The 16,405-nt window shown below is 37.9% G+C and overlaps 1 protein-coding gene across 19 annotated transcripts in view; it reads left to right on the top strand.

The window, feature by feature from the left end:
• Nucleotides 1–16,405, top strand: part of LOC126335033 (NAD kinase-like) — a 904,299-nt gene that overhangs the window by 852,384 nt on the left and 35,510 nt on the right. For all 19 annotated transcript variants that reach the window (XM_049997888.1, XM_049997887.1, XM_049997883.1 and 16 more), the window contains 2 exons: nucleotides 12,701–12,803; nucleotides 12,904–13,101. In XM_049997888.1, coding sequence (XP_049853845.1) covers nucleotides 12,701–12,803; nucleotides 12,904–13,101 — 301 coding nt within the window. The remainder of the gene's footprint in view (nucleotides 1–12,700; nucleotides 12,804–12,903; nucleotides 13,102–16,405) is intronic.

Genomic DNA, 16,405 nt, shown 5'->3' with positions numbered 1-16,405 from the left:
ATTGGAAATATACAAAGTAGATCCTAAATTGATACAGTTCCTAAACGTAGTAATGAAAAATTGGAAAACCACACTTAATATCCAAACAAATTCAAATAATATCACATCACAGCCAATAGAGATTAAGCGCGGAATATACCAAGGAGACTCATTAAGTCCTTTCTGGTTCTGCCTTGCTCTGAACCCACTATCCAACATGCTAAATAATGCAAATTATGGATACAATATTACTGGAACATACCCACACGAAATCACACATTTGCTATACATGGATGATCTAAAACTACTGGCAGCAACAAATCAACAACTCAACCAATTACTAAAGATAACAGAAGTATTCAGCAATGATATAAATATGGCTTTTGGAACAGACAAATGTAAGAAAGATAGCATAGTCAAGAGAAAACACACTAAACAAGATGATTACTTAGTGGATAACCACAGCGACTGCATAGAAGTGATGGAAAAAACAGATGTCTATAAACATCTAGGATACAGACAAAAAATAGGAATGGATAATACAAATATTAAAGAAGAACTAAAAGAAAAATACAAACAAAGACCAATAAAAATATTGAAAACAGAATTGACAGCAAGAAACAAGACGAAAGCTATAAATACTTATGCTATACCAATATTGACCTACTCATCTGGAGTAGTGAAATGGAGTAACACAGACCTAGAAGCACTCAATACACTAACACGATCACAATGCCACAAATATAGAATACATCGCATACATTCAGCAAGAGAAAGATTCACATTAAGCAGGAAGGAAGGAGGAAGGGGATTTATCAACATAAAAAACGTACGTATAGACAGGTAGGCAATTTAAGAAAATTCTTTATAGAACGAGCGGAAACTAGCAAAATACACAAAGCAATCACTCATGTAAATACATCAGCTACACCACTGCAACTTCATAACCACTTCTACAACCCTTTAGATTATATAACATAAACAGATACAAAGAAAGTAAATTGGAAAAAGAAAACACTACATGATGAAGCACCCGTATCATCTAACACAGCCACAAATCGATAAAGACGCATCCAACGCATGGCTAAGAAAAGGCAATATATACAATGAGATGGAATGATTCATGATTGCAATACAGGATCAAACAATAAACATCAGATATTACAGCAAGCATATTATTAAAGATCCCAATACCACAACAGTTAAACGGAGACTTGGCAAACAACAAATAGAAACAGTAGATCACATCACAAGCGGATGTGCAATACTAGCAAATACAGAATACCCCAGAAGACCTGACAATGTAGCAAAAATAATACATCAACAACTTGTCATACAACATAAACTAATGAAACAACACATTCCCACATACAAGCATGCACCACAAAATGTACTGGAGAATCATGAATACAAATCATACTGGAATAGAACCATTATAGCATATAAAACACCACCACATAACAAACCTGACATCATACGCACCAATAAAAAGAAGAAATTAACACAACTAATCGAAATATCCATACCTAAACAACAAATATACAGAAGAAAACAGGAGAAAAAATTGAAAAATACATCCAACTGGCTGACGAAGTCAAGGACATGTGGCATCAGGATACAGTTGACATTGTACCAATTATACTATCAACCACAGCAGTCATACCACACAATATCCACCAGTACATCAACGCAATACAGCTACATCCAACTGTAATTATTGATACATGTTCAATTACCCGAAAGTTCCTAAATGCAATGTAACATATACCACACAGTTAAAAGGAAGTCACGCTTAATCATGGTCCGGGTCACTTTCCATTTTTAACCAGACCTAAGTTCTGAGAAAGGAAAGAAGATAATAATAATGATAATCATAATAATAATAAATAATAATAATAATAATATACATATTGCTGAATATATGAAATTTAAGAAATATCAGTTGAATTAATATTGTGTTGATCAATTTTCTCACTGTATTCTTGTTCAGTGTGAGTAATTACAGCTGATAGGAATGTATAGCAGCAGTGTATAGTAGTTAATTGGTCAGACAAGGAGCGAGAAATATTAGGGTGGCATTATCAGACAAGATGGAAAGAAGAAAACAGAAAGGGACGAGACAAGAACATATAGTTTGAGTGCAGAGTGATTTTGGATGAGACCAGGTTACAAGGTAGTTTTTCACACTTCTATGACTGAAATGGAGGAGGAAGAGGAGGATAATCTAGAGCAATGCAAAAGTACAGCCAAGATACTGGGTGTATCTGTCTGGTATTACAATTGATATGCGAAGTGATGGATTGAGATCATCAGTGACTAAGAGACTAACGAAATGCATATGAAGATGATGTCACCTGTTCAGTTACAATTATATTACTAAATGGCTAACCCAGGGCACAGTCACCCGTCCCACTAGCAGGTTGCCTATCCTAGCTGCTTCTGGAGCAAGAAAAAATTTATTTTAGGTATTTCTTATATTTACTGAATTTAAAAACTCAAAATCCTTTGTTAATGTAGCAATGTAGGCATTAAGAGTTACAGTCTCATGGTTTAATGTAGTAAGACAAGTATTACATTTAGAGACCACATTTCCCTCTTCAGGCACACAAAGTACTGAGACTACAGTGTGTTTAAAAAAGGACTTTACAAATTTTGAGATTCATATGAATTTATTGAAAGAAGATTCAGAGCTGGGTTTAGTGTTATTTTGTAGAGACACATTTTTTTTTACCTTAAACTAAAGATGTTGCATGTGGCTTCTGTTGGTTATCCTGCAGACATCCCATGAGATGTCAGTTTCTTCTCAGTTGCTACTTGTTGTAGCATTGCAGGTGTAACTTGCCCAGTGGCGGCATAAATTATTGCTTTAAGTTCAGGTAAAGAATCTGGCACAGGATGTACAAATAAAATATCCTTAATGAATCCTTATAAAAAGAATTGAATGGTGGCAAGTATGAGGAATGTGGGGGCACGCAATTGGCACATCATGGCCAGTCCATTGACCTGGAAAGTGATCACTGAGGAAATTCCGGACATCAGCCAGATAGTGGGCTGGTGCACCATCTTGCACAAAGTAAACATTTTTTTTCTGGTCATCATCATCATCGATTTATGTTATCAAAATATTTTGTAACATATCCAGGTACACTATCCTAGCGATGATTCTCTCATGGAAAAAAAAGGGGACCGTACACGTTGTTCTTGCTCAGTGTACAAAAAAAGTTCAGTTTAGGGCTATCACAAACATGTTTCAATGTTTGATGTGGATTTTCACTGGCCCAAACCTTACAGTTGTGTGTGCTAACCTTGCCACTCAGGTGAAAAGTCTACTTGTCAGAAAAGATAACTTTGTCCAAGATAAGTTCATCCTCCTGTAATAGATTTACCATTTCTGCACAGAAGTTCTTGCGAGCAGTTTTATCAGTGTCTTTCATTGCATGTACAATCGTCAATCTGTTCCATTTCAAATGCAAATGGTTTCTCAACACATGCCAAACAGTGACATGTGGGATTTTCAGTTCGCGAGATGCACTTCGGGTCAATTTTGTAGGTCTGTTGACAAAATATTGCATCACTCTCTCAACGGTATCGTTAGATGTGATTGGATGACCTGATGATTTCTCATGTCTTACTGAGCACCCTGTTTCTACGAAACAGGCGTGCAAGGAGGATCTTAGGCATACTTGGTATGGAAATTGCACTGAACTGTTGTCACTGACTTAGATGCTTCAAACCAAAACACACAGCTAGCCCACTTGTGTTCAATGATGGCAGTCACCTTTAATGCAACTCCCACTAGCACTCCATACAGTTCGATTCAGCTCTAGCAAACTACGCAAGAAAAAACTTGATGTATTTCCATACAAATTGGCTCTAAAATCACCTCTGTAGGTACTGTGAACTAATTTACATGAATTTAGGTGCTATGAATTTATATGATTTTTCAAAGTTGTAAAGTCCTTTGAAACACCCTGTATATTCATCAGTACTTGAGAATCAGGACACTTGGCAACACAACACATTTTAGACATAATTTCAAATGTTTTCTAAATTTTTTCTCATGTAAGTGCTTAACATTGAGTATTTAATGCATTAACTCGTCTGTAAAGTGATGAGATGTTTGAAGCTGTTGTATAGATGGCAGTTCAAATCTTTAAAAAAATTGTACATTTACTGATATGTACTAGCAGAACATAAGATGTAAATATATCAAAGGAGGACAAGTTACTTTTTAATTCTAGATAAGTATCAGAAAGACTTTCTTACAGTTATCATACTAGTAAGAGATGTTTTATATTTAAAAAACATAGAGGCACGGTGTACTAAAACAGGCAGAAAGCAAAACTTAAAGAATTGTGTAGTTAAAAATACTTGAACGTGTCCTGAGTGCTCACTTCATAAGTATGCCTACTACAGTAAGTAAATGGATGACTGACTGTGTTTGGACTCCTGAGAACATGTAATTTATGCATGCAGTTGCCCAAACAGTGAAAAAATGAATAGTGCTCCTATATTAACAATCACATCCGTATACTGAAAAAACGAAAACTCTATCAGATGCAGAGGACTGCATGATGCCGACCAGATGTTGTGACATTCTGTCGTAGGTTGTTGGCTTTCCAGATCTTGAAGGTGCTACTTCTCATTCAAATAGCTTTTGAACCAGCATCTTGAGGCAGTGTACACCATTCCAGTCTTCTTACCAAGGAAATACTTGGCACTCGGTGAATGGAATCCGGGTCATCAGCGTGGCAGTCAGATTCACTGACCACTCAGCTTACAGAAGTAAAGTGATAGATCTAAATATGAAAATTTGTCAGGTTTTCTTATGGCTAAAGATGAATCCCATGAATCAGGAAATGCCTTGAACTTAAGATTTCATTCAAAACAGTGAAGAATAGTAATAAAATGTTTATCCTCCGATTATTGTAGAAAATGATATAGACAAATCTCTTCCTAAGAGCCATTTAAATGGCATAGAGGTTAAAAATAATCACGCTGAGAGAACTGGAGAGATAGTAAAAATAATACATTCCATAACTGTATTCCTTTGATTAAAAAGGGAGCCAGTACTGCTTGAAAGGCTAAAATGGAATAAAACTGATTTTAAAATACAATATTTGATTTGTCCTACGACTTATCAAGGTCATTTATGTGCAAACTCCGAATTTGTCTATAAGTAGTATTTCATGGTTAACGAATAAAGACTACACGAGCCTTCAAAAAGTATTGCCGTACAGCAGACAATAATGACCAATAGATTCAAGAGAGTCAGAAGTAAGGAGCTACTTTTCAAGAAGGTTAATGTTTGCTTGAAACAGTATTGCTACGAGCTGTATTGCATGCACTGTGGAGTTGGTGTCAGTATTGCTAGCTGGCATGCTGTAGGTTTAGGGTTTACCATTTCTAGAGGTTCTCGAAATTTTGTTTGTAATGCTTGTTGCTGTTGATGCTCTTGCTCTTGTTATGGTCTTCAGTCCAGAGATTGGTTTGATGCAGCTCTCCATGCTCTCCTGTGCAAGCTTCCTCATCCCCAAGTAACTACTGCAGCCTACATTCTTCGGAATCTGCATGGTGTATTCACCCCTTGGTCTCCCTCTGATTTTTACCCTCCACACTTCCCGCTAGTACTAAATTGGTTGTTTCTTGATGCCTCAGAACATGTCCTACCAACCGATCCCTTCTTCTAGTCAAGTTGTGCCACAAATTTCTCTTCTCCCCAATTCCATTCAGTACCTCCTTATTAGTTACGTGATCTATCCATCTAATCTTTAGCATTCATCTGTAGCACCACGTTTTGAAAGTTCCTATTCTTTTCCTGTCTAAACTGTTCATCGTCCACGTTTCACTTCCATACATGGCTCCATTCCATACAAATACTTTCAGAAAGGACTTCCTGACACTTAAATCTATACTCAATGTTAGCAAATTTCTCTTCTTCAGAAACGCTTCTCTTGCAATATCTAGTCTACATTTTGTATCCTCTCTACTTCGACCATCATCACTTAATTTGCTCCCCAAATAGCAAAAGTCGTCTACTATTGTAAGTATCTCATTTTCTAATCTAATTCTCTCAGCATCATCTGATTTAATATGACTACTTTCCATTATCCTTATTTTCCTTTTGTTGATGCTCATCTTACTTCTTCCTTTCAAGATACTGTCCATTTTGTTAAATTTCCCTTCCAGGTCCTTTGCTATGTCTGCCAGAATTACAATGTTATCGACAAACCTCAAAGCTTTTCTTTTCCATAGATTTTATTTCCTGCTTACAATTTTTCTTTTGTTTCTTTTAGTGCTTGCTCAATATGCAGATTGAATAACACTGAGGATAGGCTACAGCCCTGTCTCACTTCCTTCCCAACTACTGCTTCCCTTTCGTGCCCCTTGACTCTTATAGCTGTTGTCTCGTATCGGTGCAAATTATAAATAGCTTTTTGCTCCCTGTATTTTATCTCTGCTACCTTCAGAATTTGAAAGAGAGAATTCATCAACATTGTCAAAAGCTTTTGCTATGTCTACAAATGCTAGAAATGTAAGTTTGCCTTTCATTAATCAATCTTCTAAGATAAGTCTTAGTGTCAGTATTGCCTTGTGTGTTCCAACATTTCTACGGAATCCAAACTGATCTTCTCCAAGGTCAGCTTCTACCAATTTTTCCATTCGTCTGTAAAGAATCCGTGTTAATATTTTCCAGCCATGACTTATTAAACTGATAGTTCAGTAATGTTCACACCTGTGTGCACTGGTTTTCATTGGGGGTTGGAATTATTACATTATTCTTGAAGTCTGAGGGTGTATCGCGTGTTTCATACATCTTGCTCACCAGACTGAAAAGTTTTGTCAAGTCTGGGTCTCCCAAGGCTACCAGTTGTTCTAATGGGTGGGATGTTGCCTACTCCTGGAACCTTGTTTTGACTTGGGTATTTCAGTGCTCTATCAAATTCTTCACGCAGTAGCATCTGACCCATTTAATCATCATCTATGTCGTCTCCCATTTTCGTAATACTGCCCTCAAGTACATCACCCTTGAATAATGCTAGTTGTTGTTGTTGTGGTCTTCAGTCCTGAGACTGGTTTGATGCAGCTCTCCATGTAAAGCTGCATGCCCTCAGGAAAAATTATGGCCGTAGTTTCCCCTTGCTTTCAGCCGTTCTGCAGTACCAGAACAGCAAGGCCGTTTTGGTTATTGTGACAAGGCCAGATCAGTCAATCACCAGACTGTTGCCCTTGCAACTACTGAAAAAGCTGCTGCCCCTCTTCAGGAACCACACGTTTGTCTGGCTTCTCAACAGATACCCCTCCATTGTGGTTGCACGTACGGTACCGCTATCTGCATCGATGAGGCACGCAAGCCTCCCCACCAACGGCAAGGTCCATGGTTCATGGGGGGAGGATAATGCTAGTATATTCTGGAATATTTGATGTTTATATCAAAAACAGCACTATCCTTCCAGGAGACCGTTATGTTCTATCTGTACATTGGTGTCCATGCTAAACGAGCATTCAGTGCTAAGTATTGTACTTTACTGATAGTCCTGATTTTGGATTTGGGTTTGGGTTTGGACTTGACTGTGGCTGTGACATAACATTGTTTGGTGGGAGATGCTGAATGGTAAGAGAAGAGAGAAAGCAGTTTATGGCTGCCAAAAATGTTGAAGTGACTACACGAGAGATAACGGCCATGACATACATAAGGAGGTAATAGGGAATGTTGAAGAGGGGGTGTATGGATTTACGCATCAATCTCCACTGCCAGTTAAGTGTGCCATGAAGAATGGAGTCAGCTGTCTCGGACTTAGGCTGCAGATGTCAAACAAAAACCCAGAATCAGACAAGCACAGGTACTAAAAACTCAAAGTACAGTGCCTTATATTAGAACAGACTTTGGTACACGGAGAACAGTACACTGGTATTTTTCTACTGTGAATGCCATGGGCACTTACACTACTGCAGAGGAAGAAGACAAATGTCTGATGGCTATTACGCCAAAAGTTGTCAACCTTTACAACAGTACTATTCACACCAGGCCACTTTAGACAGTTATAGTTGATCTTTAGGACAAAGCCTATCACTGTATCCTGCATGAAGTCGCTTCCCAAAATGCTGCAGCTGTTCCCTGTCGCCATACAGTAGCACTGGTTGCACGCCTAGCTGATAATTTCAGGAAAACTAAACAAGTTGACCATGGAAGATGAAAATCCTCCAGGGATGACAGTTACCAAGATTGCAGGAAATAACATTGGGCGCTACTCAACTCAGGGCGATCTTTTACATTTATTTTTTATGTCGATTCTTTATTGTCGTCAGCTAAAAAGACTGTTATGTGCTAAGATTGTGATTGTGCTGAGTGTTGCAAATAGGAAATATGTGCAAATAAGAAATATGTCCAGCCAACAGGAACATCTATTGCAAGAATAGCTAACAGTGACGTAATGCAGCCCTTAGGACTGGCATTTTAACAGAATACAGCCGTAATATATTTCTTGGATGGATTTTCTTGCAGGCATCTCAAGCATTTATGTACTGTGGAAGATCGGAGCTCCAGATGGATGAAACTATTCCAAGAAGTGCACATAATGGGGATTGCTCTGAGTGGTTGGTTGCTGTTGTTATCCCACTGACATCAGTCAGAAGAGTTTGTCTTCAGTCTAGATTCTCGGTTCCACTGTGAAGCTTTTGTCAGATAGAAAATGCTAGTTAGCCCCACAAGAGAAATCTACATACCAGTGATGATAGTAAGCATTGCAGCAGGAAGAGGAGAATTTGGATCTTTGTCACGATCAGCCACATCTCTTTCCTAAAGTTGTGTGCGTAGGAAAAACCGAACCAGTATTGGCTGGACAGTGCCATCAGTGAAGAATTGTGCACTGTTACCACTTCAGACAATACTGTGGAGGAAGCTATTTTTGAACTGCCAATAGGATCTGGCCTAACTGAGGAACACTTTTACTGAGTGTTAGCCATTCTGCACCAGTTGTCGGATCGCCATTCTGCACCAGTTGTCGGATCTTTTCACATCTGAAGTAGAGAAGACTGACCAGGTGGCTCATGATATAACACTCTGTCAACACTGAGGACCATCCACCAACTAGCCAATGCTCTTATATAATGTTGGTGGCTGATCAATGTATAATTTTGGAGTAAGTGGATATCGTACTATGGGATGACACTATTGCACCTTCAGTATTTCCTTGATCCTCTCCTGTGGGGATTGTGAAGGAGTATGATACATGGAATTTCTGTGTAGACTACTGGTGACAAAATTGCACAAATTGGCATTTAGATGACAGCCTAGACTGCTTGAATGGAGCAGGGTATTTTTCAACTACGACACTAATTTCGACACTGACTACTGTAAATGGTGTAGCCAACAGATACACAGTTACGTTTTACTATTTTTTACCTTCACTTCAATCTTAAGTTGTGCTCCCGGCTCAGCATTGGCAGGACCATCTCCAAAGAGGTCCAGCATAGCTGTGGATGAAAGCCAGGAACTGAAAAGTTTCTTCATCCATGGCTGTACATTCCAGAAAACTCATTGATAACTATGACATCTATGAAAGCCTTATCGTATTCTCTGTGCTGGCAGACTAGCCGGAAGGACCCATTGGGTTGACTGGTGGGATGAGCACCGTTGCTTCAAGAGTACATCATCGCAACGGTATACAACATTGGATGGAAACTTAGGACACTGACTGCCTCTCAAGGAATTATTTGGCAAAATACAGCAGTATGGATGGAATCCATCATCACTGCATTAAATGACAGTGCTGCTGAACAGAGGGAAGGTCCAACATTGGTTAGAACAAAAGAAGGCTTTAAGGAATAGGAATTGACCAAAGAAGAATTTCAGTTAATAAGTGGAACATTGTGTAAGAGGAAGTGTGATTCAATAGTGCAGAAATGGTTGGTAATCATTCCATTTTATCTGGAGCCATCTATCCTGAAATATTTCCATGCTGCCTCAACATCTGGGCACCTGTGCTTCTTGAAGACTTCAGACAGAATCAGATGCAGGTATCATTGACTAATGGTCTACTGATCCATTACACTAAGAACTATTGTAGTGTGTGCTTGCAATGGAAGAATGTGCTGTACTTCTGGTGTTAACAAACTCAAAGTAATTTTAGATGTACTGTATGTTGAGATGGTGGCACTATGAAGTGGGTAAAAACACCATACCATATGTGGAAAATGTAAACAAAATTAGGAATCGTGTAATACGTGCACACAATTATTCAACTTGGAACTGAAGCAGCTGTTATGGAAGCTGAACTGATATTTATCAAGAGTACCAATTAATTAATTAATTAATTAATTTCTTTCTACCGGGTAGCCACCTCTAAATGAACTATTAATTTTCTATCGGTAAAGTTGAAAGTATTTCAACATTGACAATTCACTTGTTTATGAAATGAGAGATCTGCACTTCATGCATGAATTGTGTTGCCACAATACTGTTTGTGGCAGCTCTGCACATTACTTTACAATACTGGAAAACAACTGCACAGTCATCTATATAATCTTAGTATTTAATATTTATTTCAATATAGCATAGAGAGAATGATTTGGGAAGACATGTACAGTCTAGTGCCATCCTGTGTTGTCTCCATGATAATAAAACAAACATCAGTATTGGATAAATGGCAACACTAAAGAACAAAGTCAAATACTCATCAGTGCCCAATGCACAATGGTTTGTCGGCGCACAATTTGTTCACAGACTTTAAAAAAAAATAGTTGGAGACCATCTTAGATAACTGTTCTAATTACAATTAGGTTGTTAGATGCAGACTGCAGTTTTCATGATCATTGTTGTTTCCAAGTACCTCCCTGCACACAAGCACAAATTTTCACATAACCTGTGGTAACATTGTGTGTACATAGTTGTTTATATCCAGCCTAACCCATGAACAGATATCCCTGCAGTTGCATGCCATCACGTGATTAGGTAAAATCACACAACAGTGTGGGAACAATGTTTGAGAGTTGAATTTTCCTCTCTCATGGACTGCAACACACTACCACATTTTGTGTAAACTTGTCTTGCTGATCCTCATGGCCTTAACTTCATTTCTACAGATTTCCAAGTTGTTGTTGTTGTGTTGTGGTCTTCAGTCATGAGACTGGTTTGATGCAGCTCTCCATGCTACTCTGTCGTGTGCAAGCTTCTTCATCTCCCAGTACCTACTGCAACCTACAACCTATTGAATCTGCTTAGTGTATTCATCTCTTGGTCTCCCTTTACAATTTTTACCCTCCACGCTGCCCTCCATGTTAAATTTGTGATCCCTTGATGCCTCAAAACATGTCCTACCAACCAAACCCTTCTACTAGTCAAGTTGTGCCACAAACTTCTCTTCTCCCCAATCCTATTCAGTACCTCCTCATTAGTTACGTGATCTGTCCACCTTATCTTCAGCATTCTTCTGTAACACCACATTTCGAAAGCTTCTATTCTCTTCTTGTCCAAACTAGTTATTGTCAGTTTCGCTTCCATACATAGCTACACTCCATACAAATACTTTCAGAAACTGCTTCCTGATACATAAATCTATACTCGATGTTAACAAATTTCTCTTCTTCAGAAACGCTTTCCTTGCCATTGCCAGTCTACATTTTATACATACATAAACTACTACAAACAGCATAGTGAAATTTTCTAACCTACCTGCCCGATTAAGGGATCTGACATTCCACGCTCCGATCTGTAGAACGCCAGTTTTCTTTCTCCTGATAACGATGTCCTCCTGAGTAGTCCCCGCCCGGAGATCCGAATGGGGGACTATTTTACCTCCGGAATATTTTACCCAAGAGGACGCCATCATCATTTAATCATACAGTAAAGCTGCATGTCCTCGGGAAAAATTACGGCTGTAGTTTCCTCTTGCTTTCAGCCGTTCGCAGTACCAGCACAGCAAGGCCGTTTTGGTTATTGTTACAAGGCCAGATCAGTCAATCATCCAGACTGTTGCCCCTGCAACTACTGAAAAGGCTGCTGCCCCTCTTCAGGAACGACATGTTTGTCTGGCCTCTCAACAGATACCCCTCCGTTGTGGTTGCACCCACGGTACGGCTATCTGTATCGCTGAGGCACGCAAGCATCCCCACCAACGGCAAGGTCCATGGTTCAATGGGGGGATTTCCAAGTTACATTAGAAAAATAGTCAAACTTTCACACCATACATATTTGCAGTGTTCGTCATAAAAACTGAGAAATACACAATTTACATGCCACAGTAAATCAGCAATGTCCTCCATGATGAACACTGAATATTTCATGTGTTAAAGAAACAGTATGCATTGAATGTGCCCTTAGTGTCCTACATTTGTAGATGTATCTCCTACAAAGATTCTCAGTTTAAGATGAGAATCCATAGCTTCATGTGTGAAAATGTTTGGGAGAAATATTAATGGAGGGTAAAAAAGATAAGCTGTTAACCTTACGATAGCTTGTAGAGTTTACAGCTTCGGATGCACCAGTTGACTTCATGGTCATTTGCAGTGGATGTGAAATGGAGAAGCTTTGTACATCCTTTATTGTAAAAACAAAGGCATTTGTAAGCATGAACACTTAAGGGAACACAAAAGTTGCTCTGTCAGTAGTATTCATTTGATTAGGTATCTGTATTGCTTTTATCATTGGAATGAAAAAAAATCATAATGATGATATACATGCAAAGAATAAACTTACCTATGAATACACCTTATTTTCCAGCAATCTGTGCCACCAGTGATGGCATTTCATCTTGGATCTCTTGGTTTCCTTACACCTTTTGAGTTTGACAACTTCCAAGAACAAGTTACTAATGTGTTGGAAGGTATGTTATGTTTTGTTATGTACATCTTTCATTAATACAGTAACACTTTAACTGTACCAAAGAGTATTGAACTATTTTTATTAAGGGGAACTGTTTACAGGTCATGCTGCCCTGACGTTGAGGAGCAGATTGCGGTGTATCATCATGAGAAAGAATGAGGATCCCAACAAGCAGTCTAAACCACCTACCAATCTCTTAGTTTTAAACGAAGTTGTTATAGACAGGGGTCCCTCCCCATACCTTTCCAACATTGACTTGTTTCTTGATGGGAAACACATTACCTCCGTACAGGGAGATGGTAGGTATAAATACTTGAATTCACTGTATTGAGATGTTACTTACAGTTACTGTTTAGTATGAATAGCTTTGTATATGGCACTTCAGTGATGACTAATTATTGGAGTGTGTAAAACATAAAAAACTGCCAACTCTCCAAGGATTAGACTACATCTTTCTGTGGAGAAACAATGTCTCTTGTCATGAGTCTTAACTGTTTACTTACCTCGTGTAGTTGCAACCAAGTTGGGATGTTCTTTCATCTTTCCTTAACCACATATACTCTAAATTAGCAGCACCTGATGTGTGATACTTGCAGAGTAGCATAAATGTGCGGAGATGAACTTTCATCAGTTTTGAAATATCTCACTGGATGACACAATGTCCAAAGCATATATTTTTTTCAGTCGTGACATTCATATCGTATTGTGAAAGGGCAACTGTATAGAGCACTAAAGCAAATTAGGTGGCATCAGTTAAAGTTTTAAGCCTATCATTGATACTCACTTGAGTGGATGTGTTACAGAAGTGGTACCATAAAGGCAGGGGTACTACTTTCGTGTACACAAATCACAAAAGTTAAAGGTCTCTCTCTTTTCTAAATGATATACAATGATTGGAAATTCATACCCCTTTGTTCTCACATAGGGTGGGGTGGATTATACAACATATTCTTTGGATTCTTTGTCTTTCTTACATTGTGACCATACAAAGTGCCAAAAAGGGTGATTTGGAACACTGCCACTAGTATAAATGCAACCATTGTTTTGTACCATATTTTGGAATTTGTCTGTGAGTAGTCCTTGCTCTAAAATAATAGAATCAAAGCTTTCAGTGGTTGTATTCTGGATTCTTGATTTTTAAAATTTTTTAAAAAGAGATTATAGGTGTAAAGCAGTTACCACTCTTATTACAGTTAAGGACTTCATAAAACATACCACATTGCAAAGTATGGAAGAGTAAAGGACAAATTGTGTAAGGCCCAAGAAAGTTACACACATAAAAAGATGACAGATAGTAGTAGAACCATTCATTTACTGGAATTTTTCAGGGCTAATGTATGATACAAGAGAAACTGTCAATATGAGTCTGTCATTGCACAGATCTAGACCATTTACCAAATCAGCTGTACTCATTTCCATTTCTTATCTATACTAACAATAAAACAGTAAAACTATCATGTCTGTCTTTCTGTTTGAACACACTAAACTCAAAAACTACTAGATGAAATTTGTGGGGTTTTCACATGTAATGGGAAATGTATTGGCTGTGTGTCATCAAAACTGGTATTGTAGTTAAAGTTTCGTCTAAAATCATCTGCTAAGCTTAATAGTTCCAATGTTCAATCATCGTGGCATACTCTGTTTTGGGAAGTTTACATCAGTGACAGAATTGAGCGCTGCAATATTAGCTTTATGAATACAAATTAACAGCGAATTTACTTGACTGCGATAAAAGGATTTGATTTTGCTTTGTGTATTAAAAACTTAATGCCATTTCTTTGCTTCTTTTTGTTAGTTTTATTTATATCCTTTGCTAGGAAAAACAAATTTATTGTTTGTTTTGTGAATTGGGTGTCTAACCCTTATATTATGATTTCGTTTTGTTTACAAATAAAAATGCCTAGTACACTGTAGAATCTTTCTGAATACACTAGAATGGATGAAAGATTGATAACTATGATCTCAAGAATCCAACGAAGCTCATGATGCGAAACTTGCTGTGGCTTGAAACTGTCAGACTTTGGCTCTTGGGAAACTACTTCCAACAGCAAGTGCGATGTAACTGTTTCCAAGAGCATTGTGCATTAGCTCCCTCCTCAGAAACCTTCACTTACAGGCTTAAAGTGACTTCTCTCCAGTGGAATACTATAGAAGCAGAAATATTGACAGGAAGTGATGCAGATTAATTTCTACATCCCGAATCCTGCTTGTTCATAACAGTACCATTTTGCTTTAATGTGTACAATTCACATTGAGCTTACATTGTGACCATACAAAGAGCAAAAGACCAGACACTGTGTGTTGCGGGTGTGGACACTAGTGTCAACTGTTTGTTGCACAAGCCAGCTTGGTGTGGCAATTTCCCTTCTTAGTAAAGTAAACAAGCTACTCCAAACTATATACAAAATAGCTAAGTAAAACATAAATTCCATATGTGCAAAGTGTCGGGCACAGCTGTAAATAAGTACTCAGCCAAAACCTGGTTTCTCAGTTCGTAACAACTATGCAGGTGCATGAACTTTGAATTGCTGTGTACATGTTATTTCCCAAGCACATGCAGTGGTAGACTGTTGGAAATATTTTGTTGTGCTGTGTGAAAAAACTGTAATCTCGTATCACTTTGATCTTTGAACAGTGTAGCACATTAGTTTTATAGAAGATTCTTCATACCAACATAAAATCGTTTACAAATTTAAAAAAAAGCCAAAATCTGTGCTTATGAAATTCTACAGGCCACTTGATGATTATTTCAATCTATGAATTTTGCGAATGTTTTCCATTGAAAGAGAGATTAGCAGAGATGAAAAAATGTGAATCCCTTCATTGTCTTGACGTTGTGTGTATGTCATTGTCTGTTTATGTTCCAGTAGACAACAAAGGGAAGCTAATGGCCAGACTCAATCATATTGAGATTACTATCCTGAGGAGAATTATGTAAGAAATTTTGTTGAAGTTACAGCACGAAATAGTAACTAGTGGAAAGACCCATCACAATTGCTCACTTCTCTTATCATGTTCTCTCACTGAGCATTATAAGGAGTCTCAACAGATGAATAACTAAGTACATTTTCTGTTGTTTGTGGAGCAGTTTTTGTTCACTGGAAACAAGAATGTAAACACACAAACTGCACGTAAATTAAGAGACTGAGTCAAATATAAACTGCAATTTTTTACACATCTTTTTGAAAATGCTCATTGTTGCTTTCATTTACAGTGATTGTTCTCCACAGCTAGAATGCCGTACCGTTTCTGTAGTCAGAATCACAATGTCAGAGCAAGAGGTACTGTTATCTGTTGTGCAATGCATTATAATAAAGTTTCTCACAACAGAGGGTATAAAAATGTCAAAAATTTTTAAAAGACATGTGGCACAGTTTGGGGAAAACATCCTGAGAAAGTGTCAAAATGTACATGTGGCAGCAACAGTTTTTATGAGGATGAGAAACAGTTGAGAATGCAACTCATAGATGTCGCCAAAACCGTCTCTCTGTGGGGAATGTTTTTGCAACAGTACATCTTGATTTTAACGTTCGTCTCTTTGATTTTATCTATGAATTTTGTACTATGAAATTTGCATACTATTTCCCACTTTTGGATCATATA

Source organism: Schistocerca gregaria, chromosome 2, assembly GCF_023897955.1.
Source record: "Schistocerca gregaria isolate iqSchGreg1 chromosome 2, iqSchGreg1.2, whole genome shotgun sequence".
Lineage (NCBI taxonomy): Eukaryota > Metazoa > Arthropoda > Insecta > Orthoptera > Acrididae > Schistocerca > Schistocerca gregaria.
This window is presented reverse-complemented; position numbering and strand designations above follow the sequence as displayed.